Below are 21,519 nucleotides of genomic sequence, written 5' to 3'. Positions count from 1 at the left end.
GATCTCAGATATGAGGGAAGGAGACAACAGATGTATTCCACAGTCTAATGGATAAGTTCTGGGAAGACCAGTCTGAGGTTTCCTAGGTATGCAGCCTTGAGTTACCGAGAGGAAGGAACATTTAGGATCACAGAAGTGATAGGAATATAAAACAAAGATTGAAACACAAAAACAGACTGGATGGGGGAAATGATCAAACTTCACATCAAAACAGACCTACCCTAAACTTCACTCCTGTACCCAAACCCACACTCTTCCAGATCCCCCAAAACACCATCTCTTTGAAGAGCAAGGGAGGTGATGATCCATGGTCTAAGAAAGCCCTGTGAGGGAACGTGTCACAAATTAGCTGAAGAAACTATTAAAGAACTGGTAAATGGAGCACAGAAAAAAACTCACACATGGTGCCCAAGGTCTGAGTTCAAGCCACAGGACCAACAGCAAAAAAAGGAAAAGAAAATAAAAATGTCTAAGCGGAAAGACAAAATTCAGAAACAAGCAACCAAAAACTCCTTAAGCTTTCATAGGTGGAATTTGGGAGTTTCAGGGAAATGGATTTTGAGAAATCAAATTGAGAAAAGGATTATGCTGCCTATGTACCTATTTTATTCCAACGTCTACATTACAGCAGTGGAAAATGTTAGGGGCTGCGAATACCGTTTTAAAGTGAGACGAGAGATATTAAAAAACTGAAGGCAAAACGGAGATGTAATTTATATTCAGGAGAACATAAGAGCTGAACAAAACTGAAAATAACAACGCAGTCTCATCACCTCAATTGCATGATTAGAACTAAGAATTAAAAAGCCAACTTATGCAATGCTCCTAACACATTTCCATCTTCGGGTTAGTCGTTGAATATTTCAGGAGCCACACAATAATTTTCAGGAAGAAACTCGCCTTTGCTCCCACTGCCAAGAGAGCAAGATCTGCAGACCTCCATGCAATTCTGGGACCTGAGGTGTGGTACTGGTCAGAATCCCAGGGCCAAGCCCAACCTGGTCCAGGTGGCGCCGTGCGCCGTGCATTGTGGGAATTGTAGTCTTAGTTGAGGCACAGACCTTGGAACCAGATGGTTTGGGGCAGGGGGCGGGAAGTTCTTTCTGCGCATGCGTCTCCCCGCCCACTGTTGATTTTTTTCTTTCTGGTAATTCCGGGTTCTTTCCTTTTCCCCCTCTGCTAGAAGTTCTGGGAAGTTCGGTGTTGCTTTCCCGAGGTCCAAGCCCCTAGGCAGGCGCCCACCCGCTCTTCAGGGGACCTTGGGTGCTGTAACCTCAAGGAATCTCAGGCTGCGGATCCGATGTCAGGTATGCACGGCAAGCTGGGTGCAGGACCGGAGTCAGCCCCACGTGTGCCTCCTGTCTGGGCTTGGTGATTTGTTTGGGGTTCGGGTGCTTGTGCTGCCTTTGGCCCGCGAGCCTCCAGAAGCCAGACACTGGCTCCCGGAACCCCAAGAGCAAGCTGGGTGGCTCTCCAGACTAGGAGAGCCGGGAGCTGTGCGTGTGAACGCCACGACTGAGAGATGCTGCCGGCACCCACGCCACCTGATTCACTTTGCCCAGCTGTAAGCTGAGCACGGAAACGGTTGTCGTGACCTTGTGAAGTGTGTGTGCCAGGGTTGAGTCTCCTTCCATGGCAGTTGCCTTTTGGGCTTCTGTGTTGTTTCTGCTAGAGGTGTCTCTGCTCTGCCCCTGCTTGGCAGCCTTCTTAGCACTCTGGGCTGGAGTTCACACGTGTTTGGATCCAGCTTGTGGAATCTCCTTCCCAGAGCACAAGATTGACGTGATACTCTTCCTGCCAACTCTTCTCAAATCACTTGGTTCTGTTGGAAGGTTTAGACCCTCTTTCAGGAGGGGACCGCATCTGGCCTGAGGATTAAGCCGAAGCCTAGTAATCAGAGGGGGCATGAGACTGTGGTTTGGGCTGGAGGGATAAATGTCACATCTGAAAGTGTCTCTCTATGTACTAGATCCCTAATCCTATTCCCACTCATTGATTCAACCTCTTCCCACTCTCATTTCTAGTATGGGATCCCTCAGACTTAATCCAGATGTCTCATCAGTGGATTTCCTGAAGCTACTTGTAACATGTTAAGTTTTTTCTGGCCGTTCAGGAAGTGTTGATCTAGAAACTTGGACTTCTATGAAAAATATATAGAAAAAAGTTGGAGGTAATGTATATTGCTCAAGGATATATGATGCATAGATATAACCTGTCCTGAAGATTTAGCTTGTGTTATCCGTTGTGTTAAAATCTGCTCAAAGAAGTATTATTTTACATAGAAAATTCTTTTTGGCATTTGAAGTCAGTGAATCATAAACAGTCCTTTAAAATATCATATAGATACATATTGATCCTATTTTTATCCTCTTCATATCCTATGGCTTCTGCAACTTTAAAATGTTAGGGATATTCTGCACTATATTTGTTTCTGAGAAACAGCAACTTCTCCATATGCTAATGAGGCTATTTTACATTACTTAAAATGAGAGAGACTGCCTAAACATGCATTCCCAAACACTTGATAAATCATTTAATAATATAGAAAATTAAGTTAAATATAATCTAATAATATAATTTAAATGCAATTCTACATAATTGTGCAAAGAAACAAATGATCTGTGGATAACAGCATTTCCTGTGTAAGAAAGCAACCAACAAGTACCAAACAATTCCCATACCGATTTAACTTTTATGGATCTACATTTTGGGGTGCCCTCAACTTGCTATTTTGTGTTAATATTGTTTAAATCACAGATAAGACTTTAATCTTCTAAATCCTTCCCTGAGGATGGTTGATTGGAATTGTGTCTCTCCTATGACCCAGTATTTTATGTTCATCTTATTAGGCCCTGTACCTTCAGCATTATGGCCAAGGTTCTTCATATGACTGTTCAGGAAAGTGAGCATTACTGACATAAGATCTTCAGTGATGTCCATTTGGCCAAAGTAGCTTCAATGGCAAATTGAAAGTCCTGGCATAAGGGTGCTCTGAGTATTTGGATATAAGGAAATGTGCCATTTCCAACATTATAGCACTAGAAACATGCATTGCATATGTCCTTCCTGTATACCCTTTGTGAAAAATACTGAGCTATACTATACATGATTTCCCTGGTATGAAAATCTGGAAATGAATGAGGTGGAGTACAAATGCCCAGTGGAGTGCTAGGATCCCTTTGCGTTAAAGGAAAAAATAGTTCTTGCATCCCTAAGTATATTTCAGTAAAAACTAGTTTTAATGAAATGTGGTATGTTTTTATTTTTCAATTATTTTTGTGGGGTATTAGTTTTTAGGAATACGGAATGTATCTTCACCTAGAAATGAATTGCTTTTATTCTATCTATCTACCAATTAATCGACTATGGCTTCATCTTTACTGGAATGTTTGATTAATGCACTACTTCAGACATAAACCATACTTGTTCTCCCATAAGAAGGCTTTATGCTTTTCCGGCCCATGGGTAATGTTATAAGCAGGAAAACCTGGGGCAAAATCACACAGATTCTTTCCTGACTACCTCATTTGCCTTTTCTCCCAGCCATGCTTCCAGAATCTTCTGTCCATTTTCAACAGCAAGAAAGAATGAAAGGATCTGTGGTAAGTTGCTTTTGCTTTCTCTGTTTTACATTCCATTTTTTGAACCTAATAGTGGACAAGATTGAAAAACAGAAAAATAGATTCAACTTGAGGAACATGCTCCTAAATCAGATAAAGATGGCTTGTAGGTTTTGCACATTATTAGTCTGACATTCTGGCTAAAATGAGTAGATTACTTCAGTTTGTTTCTAGTTGTTCTGATGTTGTTAGAAGTAGTCAAACTTGTTAAGGGATTCACTGACACCGAGGAGGTGACTGCTCATGGAAGCAACTGGTCAGAGATCACATCCCCATGAATAACATTAAACTGTCCTAATGAAATTTTTACTATACTTTCTGAAAACTGTAGTCACATATACCTTCAACTATTGAAGTGTACTGAGTAATATATGTGTACTTAAATTACTAGTTCTTCGACTGCTTCATAGGTTTTTTCTACTTGAAACTTAGGCTATATTTCATTATATAGTGTATATCCTTTCTAGAAATCCCTCCATGTTTCTCAAAGAACTCCTGACTAGATTTTTGTCTGTATTTTGTCTATTCATTCTCTGTTTCTTGCTCTCTAGCTTTCTTTCTCTCTTCTCTTTGATTTCATCTGTTTTTCTCTCTCTCTTTCTCATTGTTTCTCTCAGACCCTCCTCCCTCCATCTGTCTCTTGCTTTTTTCTTTGCTTCAAATGCTGTATCTGGGAGCTAGTATTTCTGTTTTCTTTGTTTTTTTGTCCATTGTAGGGCTTGAATTCTTGGACCTGGGTACTGTCTCTCACTTCTTCAGCTCAAGGCGAGTACTCTACCACTTGAGTCACAGTCCCTCGTCCAGTTTTGTGGTTGTTTATTAGAGCTATGCGTCTAAGGGACTTCTCTGTCTGAGCTGGCTTTAAAGCGTGATCCTCAGATCTCAGCCTCCTCAGTAGCTAGGATTCCAGGCGTGAGTCACCAGTGCCCTACTAGAACTAGTTTTTCTTACTGATCACTTTTCCTTTATTGACATGACTCTTAGAATTAACATGTTTTTACCCATTATGAAGGAAACATGTTGCTAAATGTAAGCCGAGGTACTTCTATGAAGAGTCCAGAGCTAAAGAAAATTAGAAAAACACAAAAGCACAGACAGAGAGATAGGGAGGAAGTAGGGGTCCTAAAGCTCACTGCCAGTTGTGCCCCGAATTCCTTCAACTAAGCATCTTCATTTGGGTTCACACAAGGAAGGTTACCATGAGTACATCAAAAAAAAAAATTAAAAATCTCGATTAATATTACATTTAGAGCCAAACAGAGTTTGTGAGAGACCTTTCCTATGTTATTCTTTTTTGGTGTGTGTGAAAATACTGTACAGAGGGGTTACAATTACATGGGCAAGATAATGGGTACATTTCTTATCAAGCATTATAGCCTTCTCCTTTGTTTCTCCTTCTCATCCCTTTCCATCCTCTCCTCACCCATGTTTACCACATTTTCTTGATCCATAATCTACTGAGGGGCATCTGGGTTGGTTCCATATCCTAGCTATGGTAAATAAGGCTGCAAGAAACATAGTCGTGAGGGTAGTTTTAGTGTGGTCTTGTTTGTGAACATTTGGGTAAATGCCCCAAAGTGGGATTGTTGGGTCATAGGGGAGCTCTATGTGGAGTTCTTTCAGGAACCTCCATACTGCTTTCCAAAGTGGTTGAACAATTTTACACTCCCACCACTAATGCAGTAATGTTCCCTTCTGTCCCCATCCCCTCCAGCATATGTTGTTTAATTAGAGTTTTTGATTTTTGCCATTCTAACTGGGGTGAGGTAGTATCTCAATGTTGTTTTCATTTACATTTCTTTTTTTTTTTTTTCTGCGGTCAGGTCGTGGGGCCTGAACTGTCCCTCAGCTCTTCAGCTTAAGGCTAGCGTTCTACCACTTGGGCCACAGCACCACTTCTGACTTTTTTCTTTTGCTTATGTGGTGCTGAAGAATTGAACCCAGGTCATCAGGCATGCAAGGCAAGCACTTTACCACTGAGCTATGTTGCCAGCCCCTGATTTGCATTTCTTTTATGTCTAGAGAAGTTGAGCATTTCTTCATGTGTCTATTGGCCATCCTTCTTTCCTCTTCAGAGAAGTTTCTCTTTAAGTTTTAGCCCACTTATTTATTGGGCAGTTGTTTCTATGAAGATTTGTTGTTGGAGGATTTAATTTTTTGAGCTCCAGGTATATTTTAGATATGAGATTCTTATCCATTGTATGGCTAGTGAAGATCTTCTTCCTATCCCTGTGCTTTATATTGATCTTGCTAGCTATGGCCTTTGCCATGCAGAAGTGCTGCAATTTCATGCAATCCCATTTATCCAACCTTTCTATGATTTTTTTGTTTCTGGATTTCTATTTTTAAATTTTGGCCTATGCCATGGAGACTTATGGTTTCTCCTATTCCATCCTGTATGGTTTATAGAGTGTCTGCCTTGACACTGCAGGCTTTGATTCATTTGGAATTGCTTCTGGTGCAGGGTGATATATAAGGATCCAGCTTTAGTTTTCTACAAGTATTTAACCAATTTTGCCAGCACCATTTACTGAAGAGGCTGTCTTTCTTCCATTCTTTTTTTTTCTTTTTTTGCTCCCTTATCCAAGATTAAATGGCTATAGGTCTGTAGGTTCATTTCTGGATTTTCAATCTATTCCATTGGTCCTGAAGTCTGTTCTTGTGCCAGTAAGAAGATGTTGTGATTACTATAGCATTGTAGAAGAGTTTGAAATTTGGTATTGTTATTCCTCCAGCTGTGTTCTTTCCATTGAGGATCGTTTTTGCTATCGGGGTCTTTTATTGTTGAATACGGATTTTTGGATTGCCTCTTCTATTTCCTTGAAGAAGGAAGTTGAAATATTTATTGGTATCGCATTGAATTTGTAGATTGCCTTGGGAAGTATTGCCATTTTCACCATGTTGATCTTTCCAATCCAGGAGCATGGGAGTTTTTGCCACTTTCTAAGTTCTGTTTTGATTTCCTTTTTCAAGTTTTTCAGTTTTCATCATAGAGGCCCTTCACTTCTTTGGTTAAGTTAATTCCTAGGTATTTTATTTTTGGGGGGCTATTACGAATAGAGTTGCTTTCCTAAATTCAGCCACACTTTTCTCATTGTTGGCATACAAAAAAGCCATTGGTTTTTGAGGGTTAATTTTATACCCTGATACTTCACCTAACTTTTGAATCAACTTGAGTAATTTGGGAGTGCAGTTTGTGGGATTCTTTAAATATAAGATCATGTCATCTGCAAAGAGGGAGAGTTTTATTTCTTCTTTCCCTATTTGAATCCCCTTTATGTTTGCATCTTGTCTTATTGCAGTAGCTAGGCATTCTAATACTAGATTGAAGATAAGTGCAAATAGTGGACATCCTTGTCTCGTTCCTGAGTTGAGGAAATGGCTTTCGTTTTTCACCATTGAGTATAATGCTGGCTGTAGGTTTGTCATATACAGCCTTATTGTATTGAGGAATGTTCCATGGATTCCTAATTTTTACACAACCTTCATCATAAAGGGGTGTTGGATCTTGTCCAATGCTTTTTCTGCATCTATTTAGATAACCATGTGGTTCTTATTCTTGCTCCGGTTGATGTGATGAATTATATTAGTTGATTTGCATATATTGAACCAGCTTTGCAACCCTGAAAGGAATCCTATTTCATTGTGTTGTATGATTTTTTGGATGAATTGTTGAAGTCAGTTGGCCAAAATTTTGTTCAGAAGTTTTGAATCAATGTTCATCAAAGAAATGGGTCTATAAGTTCTCTTTCTTTGATGAGTCCCTGCCTCGTTTTGAGATGAGGGTTATGAGGGCTTCATTGGATGAGTTCGGTAGTGAACTTTCTCTTTGAATTTCATTGAAGAGTTGGAGGAGTATTGGTGTGAGCTCTGCTTAGAAGGCCTTGTAGAATTCCGCTGTAAAACCATCTGGTCCTGGACTTTTCTTAGATGTTTCTATTTTAATGCTTGTTATGGGCCTGTTTAGATGGTTTAACTCATCTTGGTTTAGTTTCGACAAGTCAATATTTGCTAGGAAAAGGTCCATTTCTGCCAAGTACTCAAACTTATCATAAATGTTTCAGAAGTATTCCTTTGTAATGTTCTGAATCTTGGTTGTTTCTGTGGTGGTTTCCATTCTCATCTCTGAGTTTATTTATTTGGGTGTGTTCTCTTCTTTTTCTAAGAAGATTTGCTAAGGGTCTGTTAATATTGTTAATTTTTTCGAAGAACCAACTCTTTGTTTTGTTGATTCTTTCTATACTTTATTTGGATTGTAATTCATGTAATTCTGATTTAATTTTTATTATTTCTTTCTGTCTACTGGATTGGGGTTTATCTTGCTGCTCTTTTACAAGGAGACTCAGATGTCTCATTAAATTGTTGATTTCAGATCTCTGCAATTTGTTGATGTAGGAACTCAGATCTCTAAACTTGCCCCTGAGTACTGCCTTTGCTGTGTCCCAGAGGAGCTGGTAATTTGTGTGTTCATTTTGGTTGAATATCATGAATATTTGAATGTTCTTTCTAATCTCTTCCGTGACCCACTCGTGATTCAGCAGTGTGTTGTTCAGCCTCCATGTATTACAGGACTTTCTTTGGTTGCTTTTGGTGTGGAGTTCTGATTTTATTCCCTTCTGGTCTAAGAGAATGCAAGGTATTACTTCAATGTTTCTGAATTTGGACAAGTTTGCTTTGTGGTCTAAAATGTGGTCTATTTTGGAAAATGTTCTATGTGCTTCTGAGGAAAACATGTATTCTGATGCTGTTGCGTGAAATATTTGGTAGATGTCTGTTAAATCTAGTTGATCTATGCAGTTGTTAGGATCTGTTAGGTTTCCCTGTTGAGTTTTTGCCGAGTTGATCTATCCAGTGGGGAGAGTGGTGTGTTAAAGTGCCCAACAATTACTGTCTTTGAATCTATGTGGGATTTGAGGGAAAGTAGTGTTTCTTGGATAAATTTGGGTGCTCCGTTGTTTGGTGAATAGATATTTAGAATTGTAATATCCTCCTGAAGGACAGATCCCTTAATTAGTATGTAGCAACCTTCGTTATCTCTTCTCACTAACTTTACTTTGAAGTCTATTTTACCTGGTATTAGGATTGCAACTGCAGCCTGTTTATGGGGGCCGTTTGCTTCTTGTATCTGAATAGGCCTATCTTTTTGCATGTTTGGGAGTTCTCTGCTAGGATCCTGTTAAACAAATTTTCTAGACCATTAACTACTGTCTCTAGGTTCTCCTCTACACCTATTCTCCTCCAATTGGGCCTTCTGATGGTGTCTTCCAAGTGTTGAATAGATCTATCATATTTCTTAGATTTGTCTTGGATGGTTATATGTTCTTTCTCTGTAATATCTAGGTTGTCTTCAGTCCCTAAGATTTGATCTTCTGAATGGTCTAACCTACTGTCAAGATTTTTCTACTTTGTTTTTTTATTTCTTTTCCTTCTAATTGGTCAGCTTTGATGGCTTCAAATTCTTTGTTGGAACTTTGTTTTAGATCGTGTATGAAGCACTGGACTTCCTTAATTTGGTATTGTTTATTCACAAATCACTTAGGTGATTGGTTATGGTTTCTGTGGGCTATCATTCCTTCTGTTGGGTTCCATTCAGCATTCCCATTGTGGTCTCCTTTACTTCTTTCAGTCCTCTGTTAATGGATTCCATGAATGCATTTAGTGATCTTTGTGTATGCTCATCCTTATCTCTCAATTCCTGTATTACTCTTTGCTTAGCTTCCTCAAGTTCATCCAATTCCTGTAGTTCTCCTTGAGTGTTCTCAGCCTGCTCACGCCATTCCTCTTTCCCTTTGACTGATCTCTGCCAGCTCATGGATTCCTTTATTTCTCTTTGAGTGTTCTCAAGGTGTTCAACCAATTCCTGTATCAATTTTTGAGTAGCTTCTTCAAGCTCATGATATTCCTGTATTAACCTTTGGTTTGTCTCCTCTCTCTCCGTATCATGCTCACAGAGTCCTTTGCAGGTTTTCAGTCTTTTCATTTACAATGTTTACAAGCAGTGTTTGTAGAGCTATTTGGGAACTCCCCTCTGGATTATTCATTATCTGGTCTGTCAGCTGATTATCCTTAGTGGGAGTTGAGATGCCTGGACTTGCCATTTTTCTTGTGTTTTTCCGGCTTGCTCTGCCCATTAGAGATGAAAGTAACTCCAGTTTTATGCTAGAACACTATCTTAAGGCCAGCATCATCCAAAGTCTGTAGTTGCACAGTAAAAAGTCTGCAGATACAATCTAGTTCAACAGATATACTATTCAACATCAAACAACTGTGTATTCATGGGCTAAGAAGCGCAAAGAAGAATTTGACAAACCAGAAATTATTAGGTTTATTGAGAGATGTGGGTAAAAATAGGAATAGAGGGATGTGGAAAGGCAGAGCTAGAATTAACTAAGTCCTAATCTCAAAGTGGGAAATAGATTGGATAGAATGAAAGTAAGAGAGCTTAAAAAAGGAGAAAGAGAAAGAAACAAAGAGACAAGAAAAAACAGGAAAATAAAAATTAAAAATTAAACAGTGAAACACTGACTTCAAATTTCAAAACATAATTTCCAAGAAGAAGGTGGATAGAATGATAGAAGTGGAGGGCTAAAGAGACATGAAAAAATGTTTTTAAAAAGCTTAAAATATTATATAGGTATAAAGAGTACTGCTATTAAGGAATTCAAGTCTAAGAGGTTTTGAATTCAGTAATAAATTTCTGGATTAAGTTGTACACAATGGGGTATTCGGTCTAGTAATCGACTAAGGGTATATCAGGATAAGCAGAAGAGCAATTGTCACGCAAAGAAAAATGAAAGAGAAGAAAAGGTGAAAAGAATGGGAATGAAAGAAAAAAAGGATCAAAAGGTCAGTAGAGCTAAACAAAAAAAATTTTATTTAAAGAAAAAAAAGCACACAAACTTATACCCCTAAAATAAAAATTATAAGAGGAGGGGAAAAAAAAGTTAATACAAAACAATTTTTTAAGTTAAAAATTGAAGAAAGTTTTAGACAAACTTTTCAAATTTGGTGCGGGGGAGGATTGTGTGGGGGCGCCAGGGGAGGCTGGGAAGGGATGGGAAGGGGAAACAAAGGAGGAGGCTACAATGCTTGATAAGAAATGTATTCATTATCTTGCCCATGTAATTGTAACCCATCTGTGCAGTATTTTCACAATAAAAACATGAAATTAAAGTTTTAGAAAAAAACTTTTATGAAAGGTACAAAAAAAGACTATTTGATTTTTTTGTGGGGGAAGGTTATGGGAAGATCCCTTGTGTCCTTAACCAGTCTCTTGTTACAGTCTCTGATCCGCTTGCAGTATTTGATTTTCCTGTGGCTTGGTTGGTTTCTTAGGTCAATTTGTTTGAGCAGGCAGAAAACTGCTCTGCTTTACACAGGAGTTTGTGATCCTTCTCCCAGGGCAATTTAATGGGAGGGAGATCTGTTCTGAGTATCACAAAAGATGGAGTTGGCTGTTTCCTCTAGTGTGGAGATGCTGTGAAGAGGCTAGGTTCTGGATAGAGTTGAGGCCTTTCAGCAAACAGTAGCTTTTCCCTGAGGGACTAGCTTCTGAGAGACTCTCAGAGCCCAGCCTGAAGCCATTCTCAGGGTTTATGTTTACTGAATTTCAATTGATTGTCAAGGCTGTTATAGGGAGGGGCAGCCTCTTTCTCTGTTTACCCAGTGAAGAAAGCCACTCCTGGGGCTGGAGCCCTGGCTGGGAGACTTCCCTTTGTGTGGAGCTGAGCCTAGCAGGTCAGGTTAGGTTCCTTTTCAACATAGTTCCTTGTACAAGTCATTGTTACAATGGCCCATCCTCTATTCTTATTTCAGCATTTTATAATTTCTGTTCCCCTCCTCAATTAGAAAAATGTATATACAAGATGCAAGACACCAGAATCAAAGACAGTGACAACAAGGTTTATGCCATGGCAGAAGAACATACAAAGAAACAAAAAAAAAAAAAATCATATAGTACATTATAAGCCCATCAAAAAGAACAGCAAGAAATATCCTTGGGAAGCTTCCTAGAGAACTGATTCAGCAATATGAGATACACTTGAAAAATAGTCAGTGAAAAGATATACAAAAACTAAAATTAAGATGCACAGATTAGAGTAATTTGCATTTTTGTTCAGGCTCCGGTGGCCCACACCTGTCATCCTAGCTACTCAGGAGGCTGAGAGCTGAGGATCCTGGTTCAAAGCCAGCCTGGACAGGAAAGTCCATGAGACACTTATCTCCAATAAATCACTCAGAACACCGGAAGTGGCACAGTGGATCAAGTGGTGGAGCATTAGGCTTTAGTTGAAGACCTGAGGGAGAGTGCCCAAGCCTAGAGTTCAAGCCACACAACCGATTTAAAAAAAAAAAAAAAAAGGAATACTTTGCATTTTTGGTCTATGTGTGTTTGTTACTAATGCTATTTGTAGCTGTATGTTTCCAGCTAAAATGTGGCTTAACGTTTGTTCTTAAATTTTAATTTGTTATTTTAACTGGAAAATAGACACACATGGCACCTATATCTCTGATCCTATTCAGAGAGTCTAAAATTTGATTTTTCCATATTCCTTTTTTCAAACAATTTATTTTATTATTAGGTTTAAGTAGTTATACAAAGAAGTTGCCATTCTACAAAACAGTATGTGAATAGAAGATGTCTGTCCCCCATTGCTCCTAAACCACCCCTTCTCTGAATTTTCTTTTTTTGTTGTTTACATTGAGAGAAAGTGATTATTTAAATTTCACATATGTCACAGTATTGTGGAACAGAGATGCTTAGTTGAAGTCAAAAACACATTTTCACCTTCAAGGCAAATTGTCATTGTCATGGTCTATAAAGTTTGTGAATTTTATGAGCTTTGTCAATACAAATCATTCCCTATTCCTTTTGAAGACAGGTCTTGATATGTAGTCCAGCATGCTCTTGAAATTGTTATGGAACCTAGCCTGGCTGTTCATCCTTTTTGAATTTCCCAAGGTCAGGGTGTATAGGTATGTTCCATCCTGTGTGGCTACATTACCCATTTTCAATTCAGAGTTCACTGATAGTTCATATGGCTGCGTTGTTGTGCAGCCATCTCTTCCATCCATGTACAGCATGTTTCATTTTCCATGTATGAAGCTGTATATTCATTAATAGGCAGCTCCTTTTCCTCTCTACCCCAGTCTCTGGAACCATCTTACTTTTGGCTCTATGACTTTGTTGATCCTTGAAAGCTCAGTAAGGGAAATCATACCATGGCTGTGCTTTTATGACTGCTGTATTTTACTTAGCTTAATGTATTCAAAGATCAACCCTGCTATAAAATGTAGCAAACTTGTCTTCCTTTTCAATGTCTTTGTTTATTCTTTTACCTGTTTCTGTCTTTAGGTTCTTGTCAGTATTTGCTCTGAAGTGATTCTCTAATACTACTTCTTATCTCTGCTTTCTCTTCTGCTGGGTACAAATCTAGAAATAGAAGTGCTGGACCATATTCCTATGTAATTCTCTATTTAGTTCTTTTTAGCTCTGTCCATACCATCTTTGATTGTTTTACATTCCTGCCAGACATGCAACAAGGTTCAAATTGAATTCACATCCTTCCCAGCCTTTGTTAGACTTTGGAAGGATATTTGTTGTTTTTATTTAAAACTGCCCATAGTAACATATATAAAGTAGTTATTTCTGTAGAATTTTGATTTGAATTCTTCTCCTGACTATTGATACTGAGCTTTGTATATTTCAAGGAATTATTTGTAGAATTTTTTTAAAGTGTCTTCAATCGTTTTCCTTATTTCTAGTTTTTCTGTTCACATGGCACTGAATAATTGAACCCGTGCATTCTAGACTAGCACTCTGGAGTAAGCCACATTTCCAGCCCTAAATCTAGTACCCTCTATTTTGGTACAATTAATTCGTTGGACTGAGGCCTTCCGATTTGCCTGGTAATTGCAATATTTATTGATGCATATGAGTAATCTACATACATTTCTTTAAATAAAGTGATGAGTTTATATATTGGATCTTCATGCATTGTGAATCATGAATATGGTACTATAAGTTTTATTTCAACAAACTATTGCAGAAATATTACATAAAATATATGACCAATATATTCCTTTATACTTACCTACACATTTACCATTTTAGTTTTTTTGTCCTACCTGTATATATATGTGGACTCCTTTTGCTCTTCTCTTGAAGCACTTCTCTTGTAACACTCTTAAAATGCAGATGTGTAATTTATCAACTCTCTTTCCCTGACCATATCTTCAATCTACATTTTTAGTAGAGTTCCTCTGCCCAATGGATTGTGAATTGAATGTTATTTTCTTTCAATTTCTCACATATATATTTCCCTTTTGTGTGTTAGTGAGCATTCACCTCTGCTATTGCCAAGCATGGCTGGCTAGGCCATTCATCATTTGTAATAGGGTTCAGTGTGGGAGTTCAAAACCTCTCCTCTTAGCCTCTGCAGGCAAATTAGCACTCTTATTTCCTTCCAACTTGTAAATTTGTCTTCTGTATCATTAGATCACATCCCTATTCTAATTTTTCTCTGTCTTGCTTGTCGTGGTCCTATTTTTCGTTTTTTGTCATCTTTTTTTTTTTTTTTTTTTTTTTTTAATTTTTTTATTGTAAAGATTCTATACAGAGGGTTACAGTTACATGAGTGGGGTAATGAGTACACTTCCTCTTGAACATTGTTGCCCCCTCCATTGTTTTCTCCCTACCATCCCCTCCCTCCCTCCCTTCCCCAAGGTTCTTTTTTTTTTTTTTTTTTTTGATTGTGATTAAGTGATTACTTAATTTCCGGAAATTCACAGTATTGTGGAATAATGATGCTCATTTAAAGTCACACGTTCATTCTAACTTTCCTGGAGCAAATTGTCTATCACAGTCTGTAATATATAACGGTGTTCATATGTTATATACCATACACGTGATCAGCAGCATGGGGATATTTAGTAGTGGTTCAACCAGATGAGTGGGAGTTCTTTGTTTCTTAAGTCCTGTTAGTTTTGTCATATCACCTAACATTTTGGATTTATCATCCGCTTATCAGGGAGACCATGTACTGTTTGTCTCTTCGTTCTTGGCTTACCTCGCTCAACATGATTCCTTCTAGCTCCATCCATTTCCCTGCAAATGCCATTATTTTGTCATTTCTAATGGCTGCATAATATTCCATTGTGTATAGATACCACAATTTTTGGATCCATTCATCTGTGGTGGGGCATCTAGGTTGTTTCCATATCCTAGCTATTGTGAACAGTGCTGCAATAAACATGGAGGTGCACGTGTCCTTGTATATTGGTTCCTGTTGTTCAGGGTAGATGCCTAGAAGTGGTATGACTGGGTCGTAAGGGAGGTCAATCTTTAGCTTTCTAAGGACCCTCCAGACTGCTTTCCAAAGTGGTTGTATGAGTGTACATTCCCACCAGCAGTGTAATAGCGTTCCTCGTTCTCCACATCCCCTCCAGCATTTGTCGTTGGCTGATTTGTGGATGTGGGCCATTCTGACTGGGGTAAGGTGGTATCTCAGGGTTGTCTTTATTTGCATTTCCTTCACCACCAGGGATGATGAACATTTCCTCATGTGTTTCTTTGCCATTTTTATTTCTTCATTTGAGAAGTCCCTCTTTAGTTCCCTTGCCCATTTAGTAATTGGTTTGTTAGGTTTGGGAGGGATTAGTTTCTTGAGTTCCCTGTATATACAGGATGTTAACCCCTTGTCTGATATATTGCTGGTAAATATTTTTTCCCAATTAGTTGGTTGTCTTTCTAGCTTGGTTGCGATAGCTTTATCTGTGCAGAAGCTTTTTATTTTAAGGTAGTCCCATTTGTCGAGTCTCTCTCCAATTTGTTGTGACCCTGGGACTCTGTTCAGGAAGTTCCTTCCTGTGCCTATTAGTTCAAGTGTCTCTCCTACTCTGTCCTGCAGTAGTTTCAGAGATTCAGGTTTAATGTTAAGGTCTTTAATCCATTTTGAGTTGATGTTGGTGCATGGTGATAGGCTGGGGTCCACTTTTAGTTTTCTGCATGTGGCTGCCCAGTTTTCCCAGCACCAGCGGTTGAAGAGGCTGTGTTTCTTCCATTGTATGTCTTTGGCTCCTTTGTCGTCGTTTTTTGTCATCTTGAATGTTCCTTAAGTCTCTATCCATCCTCCATCCTTCCATGAAGGCATATTTAAATGAAAATGTAGTCAGGGAACATGGTATGCCCCTCGCAACTATATTGTGGATTGTAGAAGGTAGGCCAAGTTCACAAAACTTCCTTCTAGCAGTTCTTTTTTACATAGGAAAGAAATATCAGGGTATCTATGACCATAATTCAGTATTTAGCACTGAAACTACAAAATAGTTAACATAGGATATTTATATATGGGAAGTAAAGCAGATCTTATAAGGGCCAATCCATCATTAGCGACGTTTTAAGTACTGTTACTGCCTTTAACATTTATGTAGACACTTACTTTTCATGAATCAGTAAGGTGCTATGTATTCCTTGTGATGTCCTAAATGTGTTGTAATTGCTTATGAGATACCGTGTGTGTGTGTGTGTGTGTGTGTGTGTGTGTGTGTGTGTGTGTGTGTGTGTGTGTGTGTGTGTGTGTGTGCATGCGTGTCTGTTGGTTGGTTGTGAGGTTTGATTTCTGGACCTGAGCACTGTCCCTGAATTCTGCCCCTCAAGGCTAGTGCTCTACCACATGAGCCAGAGCACCAGTTCTGCTTTTCTCCTGGTGATTAATTGGGGATGAGTCCCACAGACCTTCCTGACTTGGGCTAATTACTTGATTCAAATGTGCCATTACAGAAGCTGGTGTCATTTGATGATGTGGCTGTGGACTTCAGCTGGGAGGAGTGGCAAGACTTGGATCATGCTCAGAGGACCCTGCATAGAGATGTAATGCTGGAGACCTACAGCAACCTCTTGTCTTTAGGTGAGCAAAAGTCATTTGAACATGCGAGATCAAAGGCTGTTTTTTTTTTAAGTAGATATATAAATATTTATGTTGTTTCGGTAGACGATTCCAGTCCGTGGGAATATAAAATTCCTGTCCATTTTTTCCACTTGATTATGTAATTAGAGACAATTTTATTCCCATTCATCAAGAAACCCAATCAGCACTTGGACCCAAAATCTAAACTACATTCCACTAATAGAAAGAAGACTGTCATCCTAAACTTGGGTTGATTTCTGTACGTGCAAATATAGTCTAGAATAGAAAGTACATCACTATTTGAAGTATGATCTGAAAATCACTAGTTGAAAGTGGTTATTTGTAATCAACCCTGATCCTGGGTGCAGTGGCTAACACCTGTAATCTTAGCTTCTCTGGAGGCAGAAATGTGAGGATGTTGGTTTGAAGCCTGCAACTGCAGAAAAGTGACCATGAGGCTTTTATCTCCAAATCCCTTCACAACCTACAAATGTAGCTGGGACTGAAACTAGCAGAATGCTAGCTTTGAGCAAAAGAGCTGAGTTCAAGCCACACAATTGGCAAAATAAGTTGAAAGCTGGGGAATATCAACAAGGGAGTGGATAAGAAATGAGAAACAAGGTTTAGGAGCAAGTTTGTGAACATGATGTCTAAGACCTTACAGTAATGATGACCCATCCTACCAATAGTTCTTCTCTACTTGTTAATAACAGGACACTGTGTTCCTAAACCTAAATTGATTGCCAAGCTGGAGCAAGGGTCAGAACCATGGATAAGAGAAGCCTCAGACAAAAATCTCACAGGTGAGATAAAGCATCTTGCATGATAGTTTTGTAGCCAGAGTACACTTGGTAAGTTTAATGAGCTTTACTGAGCAATAATGTTCCTAGTTCCCTGAGTCATGTGTGGCAGAGAACTAGGTGATCCTTTGTCTTAAGGACATGACAATCAAGAATTTACATGGAGACAAACTGATTTGGCTGTCCCAGTATAGTTAAAGTGAACAATTTTCTTTTTCTTTGTAGAAATCCTTCTTAAACAGAAAAAGGAAATGAGAAATGTAGAAAATGAGGTCTCATTTTCATTGAAACAAGGCCTATGCAGGTATGAGGAAATGAGGAGTATGCCAGGACTGCTATCCTGTGAGAGGAAAATTGCTTCTTGGTGATGTTGGAAGTGAGTGAGATTCAGAAGCAAAGCTTTTGGTTCATAGGGGATGACTACCTGGGTGGTGAGCTGCAGTATCTTTGGTCTTGAATGGTTGTGAAGGAGCAGGAGTGTTAGAAAAGGAAATTTGATGAGAATTTGACTAAGGGTGAGGGAAACCAATTTTAAAAATGCCACCAATCCCTAAAGTAATTCTTAGTGAGAAGTTAGAACTGAAGAGATGGAGGTATAAATCCTTACTCTCAGGAACCTTCCATGCTTAGCGGAAAGGCCAAGGGATGTATCAAACACCCTAATGGTCCCTAAATCTAGACAGTATTTCTGTTCCTCACCTAATGGTTGAGAAGCTAAGCAGCAAAATGTATAAATTATTTCCACAAATTAAAAGAAAAATAATAGCTATTCCCTTAGGACCAAACCTCGAGGGTATTAAAGGCAAATGTTTAGTACTCAGCTTATAACTAATAGTGTGTAGATGAATCATTTGAGTAATTAATTCCTTGAGAAAAACTGAAACAGAAAAACATTATTTACCATTGTAAAATGTCAGTGCTACTTTCTTAACTAATACATTACAGAGAAAAGCTTATATTCTGCATCAAAGAGTTCCTGCTTTGATCTTTTAAAATCTCGTAACAGTTAGGATGCACGGAAATGCCTTTACTGTTACATTAAGGAATCTTGAGGTCTCATTTCTGTTTTTGTCTGTCTTTCTATATCTCATTGTAGATGTCCAAGAAAAGGAGTACAGGACTAAGACCTGTCAGGAGAATCCCTATGATTGTCTGTCTGAAGTCGGAGTCATGAATATTAATACAGGGGAGAAAAATGTGAAATTAATAACAACTTTTAATTTGAGATCCAAACCTAAGTCAGAGCTGATTAGGAATAATGGGAACTCCTTAGGGATAAGGACAGAGGAGTTCAGGCAGTGTCAGAACATGCTTCTCCATGGCGAGTCTAATGGGATATGTGCTGCTTATAGTCCTGGAGTATCTCCTGTAGTTAAAGAATCTAACCAATGTGGACATTCTTTCACCCGGAAGACATACCTTACTGTCCATCAGAGAACACACACAGGAGAGAAACCTTATGAATGTAATGTGTGTGGAAAGTCTTTCAGCCGGAAGGCACACCTTACTGTCCATCTGACAAAACACACAGGAGAGAAACCTTATGAATGTAATGTGTGTGGAAAGTCTTTCAGCCGGAAGACAACCCTTAATGTCCATCTGACAACACACACAGGAGAGAAACCTTATGAATGTAACCTGTGTGGAAAGTCTTTCACTCGGAAGGCACAGCTTACTGTCCATCAGCTAACACACACAGGAGAGAAACCTCATGAATGTAATGTGTGTGGAAAGTCTTTCAGCCAGAAGGCACACCTCACTGTCCATCGGACAACACACACAGGAGAGAAACCTTATGAATGTAACCTGTGTGGAAAGTCATTCAGCCTGAAGTCATACCTCACTGTCCATCAGAAAACACACACAGGAGAGAAGCCTTATGAATGTATCCAGTGTGGGAAGTCTTTCACCCAGAAGACAAACCTTACTGCTCACGAGCGAACACACACAGGTGAGAAACCTTATGAATGTAACCTGTGTGGAAAGTCTTTCATGCGGAAGTCAAAACTTACATATCATCACAGAATACACATAGGAGATAAACCTTATGAATGTAATGTGTGTGGAAAGTCTTTCATCCAGAAGGCACACCTTACTGTCCATCAGACAACACACACAAGAGAGAAACCTTATGAATGTAATGTGTGTGGAAAGTCCTTCATCCGGAAGGCAAACCTTACTTTTCATCAGAAAATTCACACAAGAAAGACACTTTATGAATGTAACAAGTGTGGAAAATCTTTTCACTTGAAGGCATACCTTACTGTCCATCAGAGAACACACACAGGAGAGAAACCTTATGAATGTAACAAATGTGGGAAGTCTTTCACCCAGAAGACAACCCTTAATGTCCATCAGACAACACACACAGGAGAGAAACCATACAAATGTAATATATGTGGAAAGTCTTTCACCCAGAAGGCACAAATTAAAATCCATCAGACAACACACACAGGAGAGAAACCTTATCAGTGTAATGTGTGTAGAAAGTCTTTCACCCAGAAAGGAAACCTTAGGATCCATCAGACAACACATACAGGAGAGAGACCTTTTGAATGTAGCAGGTGTGGAAAGGTTTTCGCCCGGAAAACATGCCTTACTATCCATGAGACAATACACACGGGAGAGAAACCTTATGAATGTAATGTGTGTAGAAAGTCTTTCGCCATGAAGTCACAACTTACTGCCCATCAGGCAACACATACAGGACAGAGACCTTATGAATGTAGGAGGTGTGGAAAGTCTTTCACCAAGAAAATCGGCCTTACTGTCCATGAGAGAAAACACACGGGAGAAAAACCTTATGGATGTAGCTGGTGTGGAAAGTCTTTCATCCGGAAGTCGATCCTTAAATCACATCAGATAATACACACAGGAGAGAAACCTTATGAATGTATGGAGTGTGGAAAGTCTTTCAGGTGGAAGGCAGCACTTAACATCCATCAGATAATGCACACAGGAGAGAAACCTTATGAATGTAACAGCTGTGGAAAGTCTTTCACCAGGAAGGTATACCTTTCTGACCATCAGAGAACACACACAGGAGAGAAACCTTTTGAATGTGACCTGTGTGGAAAGTCATTCAGCCACAGGGGAAACCTTACTGTCCATCGGAGAACACACAGGAGTAAAACTTTAGGAATGTAACAGCTGTGGAAAGAGTTTCACACAGAAGTCAACCCTTATTTTTCATCAGAGAGCACAACACAAGAGAGAAGCCTTATGACTGCAACAAATGTGGAAAGAACCGTGCACAGGAGGCCACAGCCTAGCATATAAGAAAATTCACCCAAATGAGAAATCTCTAGTATGTAACAAGTAGGGAAAGTCTTTCATTTGGAAGAGAAGTCAGTTTGCAATAGAGAACCCACACAGGATACAAACCTTATCAAGGTAGAAATGTGGAATTCTTCAACCAGAAGTCACAGCTCAGGGTTCATCATTTAACACACACACACATGAGAAATCATAGCAATGTAAAACATGTAGAAAGTTTTTCAAAAAAGTTCTAAGTACTCTCAGTCATTCTTCCCTAAATGTCCATCTTCTAAAATTTCTCAAGTTCCATTTCTAACATTCTCTATTGGGAGATCTACAAGAAGATGATTATGTCTAATTTCCTGTTTCATGAAATTCTAGGATGATATTTACCTTTTTCCTTTTATTTTGCTGTTAGTTTCATTTGAACTCATGGCCCTTTACTTCCCTTTGGCTTTTATTCTCAAGCTTAGCACTCTACCCTTTGTGCCACATCTCTAATTTTGAGGTTGTTGTATTTAGTATCATGAATCCTATCATTGGGAAGCAGTCTACTTTCTTCAAAGGTGTTTACAAAACTTATGTAAGTAAAACTGAAATGTTATAAATTAGGAAAATAAGTAGTTTCATAGAATCTATAAAGAAATTGAGTGATTTAATGGAATTTTGTAACGTTTAAAAATGAGAAATATTTGAGAATTATAGATGAGTAATAAAGTTGATTTAGTAAATACTTATTTTATGTGGTGAAATTCAATAAAAGTGACATAGAATCCATTCAGATTTCTTGTGGGAAACAATTTTCAAATTTTTCTGTAAACCTAGAATACCTTCTAAAACATCAGTCTCTTCACCCCTGGAAATGAACAGTTCTATAATTTTTATAGAGCTGGTAGTATTTGTCATATATTCATATAGTCTTTCACAACAGAA

The 21,519-nt window shown here is 38.8% G+C and overlaps 1 protein-coding gene across 1 annotated transcript; it reads left to right on the top strand.

The window, feature by feature from the left end:
* Positions 1-1,220: 1,220 nt before the first annotated feature.
* On the top strand, positions 1,221-21,073 carry LOC138808597 (zinc finger protein 420-like). Its single transcript, XM_069994893.1, has 6 exons — positions 1,221-1,307; positions 2,025-2,170; positions 3,544-3,602; positions 16,402-16,528; positions 17,242-17,331; positions 18,425-21,073. Exons 3-6 carry the CDS (start codon positions 3,546-3,548, stop codon positions 20,473-20,475), a joined length of 2,325 nt encoding a protein of 774 aa, XP_069850994.1. The 5' UTR covers positions 1,221-1,307; positions 2,025-2,170; positions 3,544-3,545; the 3' UTR covers positions 20,476-21,073.
* The last annotated feature ends 446 nt before the right edge of the window (positions 21,074-21,519 follow it).

The sequence above is a fragment of the Dipodomys merriami genome, unplaced genomic scaffold (genome assembly GCF_024711535.1).
Source record: "Dipodomys merriami isolate MVZ:Mamm:240054 unplaced genomic scaffold, mDipMer1.0.p SCAF_458, whole genome shotgun sequence".
NCBI lineage: Eukaryota > Metazoa > Chordata > Mammalia > Rodentia > Heteromyidae > Dipodomys > Dipodomys merriami.
The sequence above is the reverse complement of the archived record's forward strand: the minus strand, read 5'-3'. Positions and strand labels throughout refer to the sequence as shown.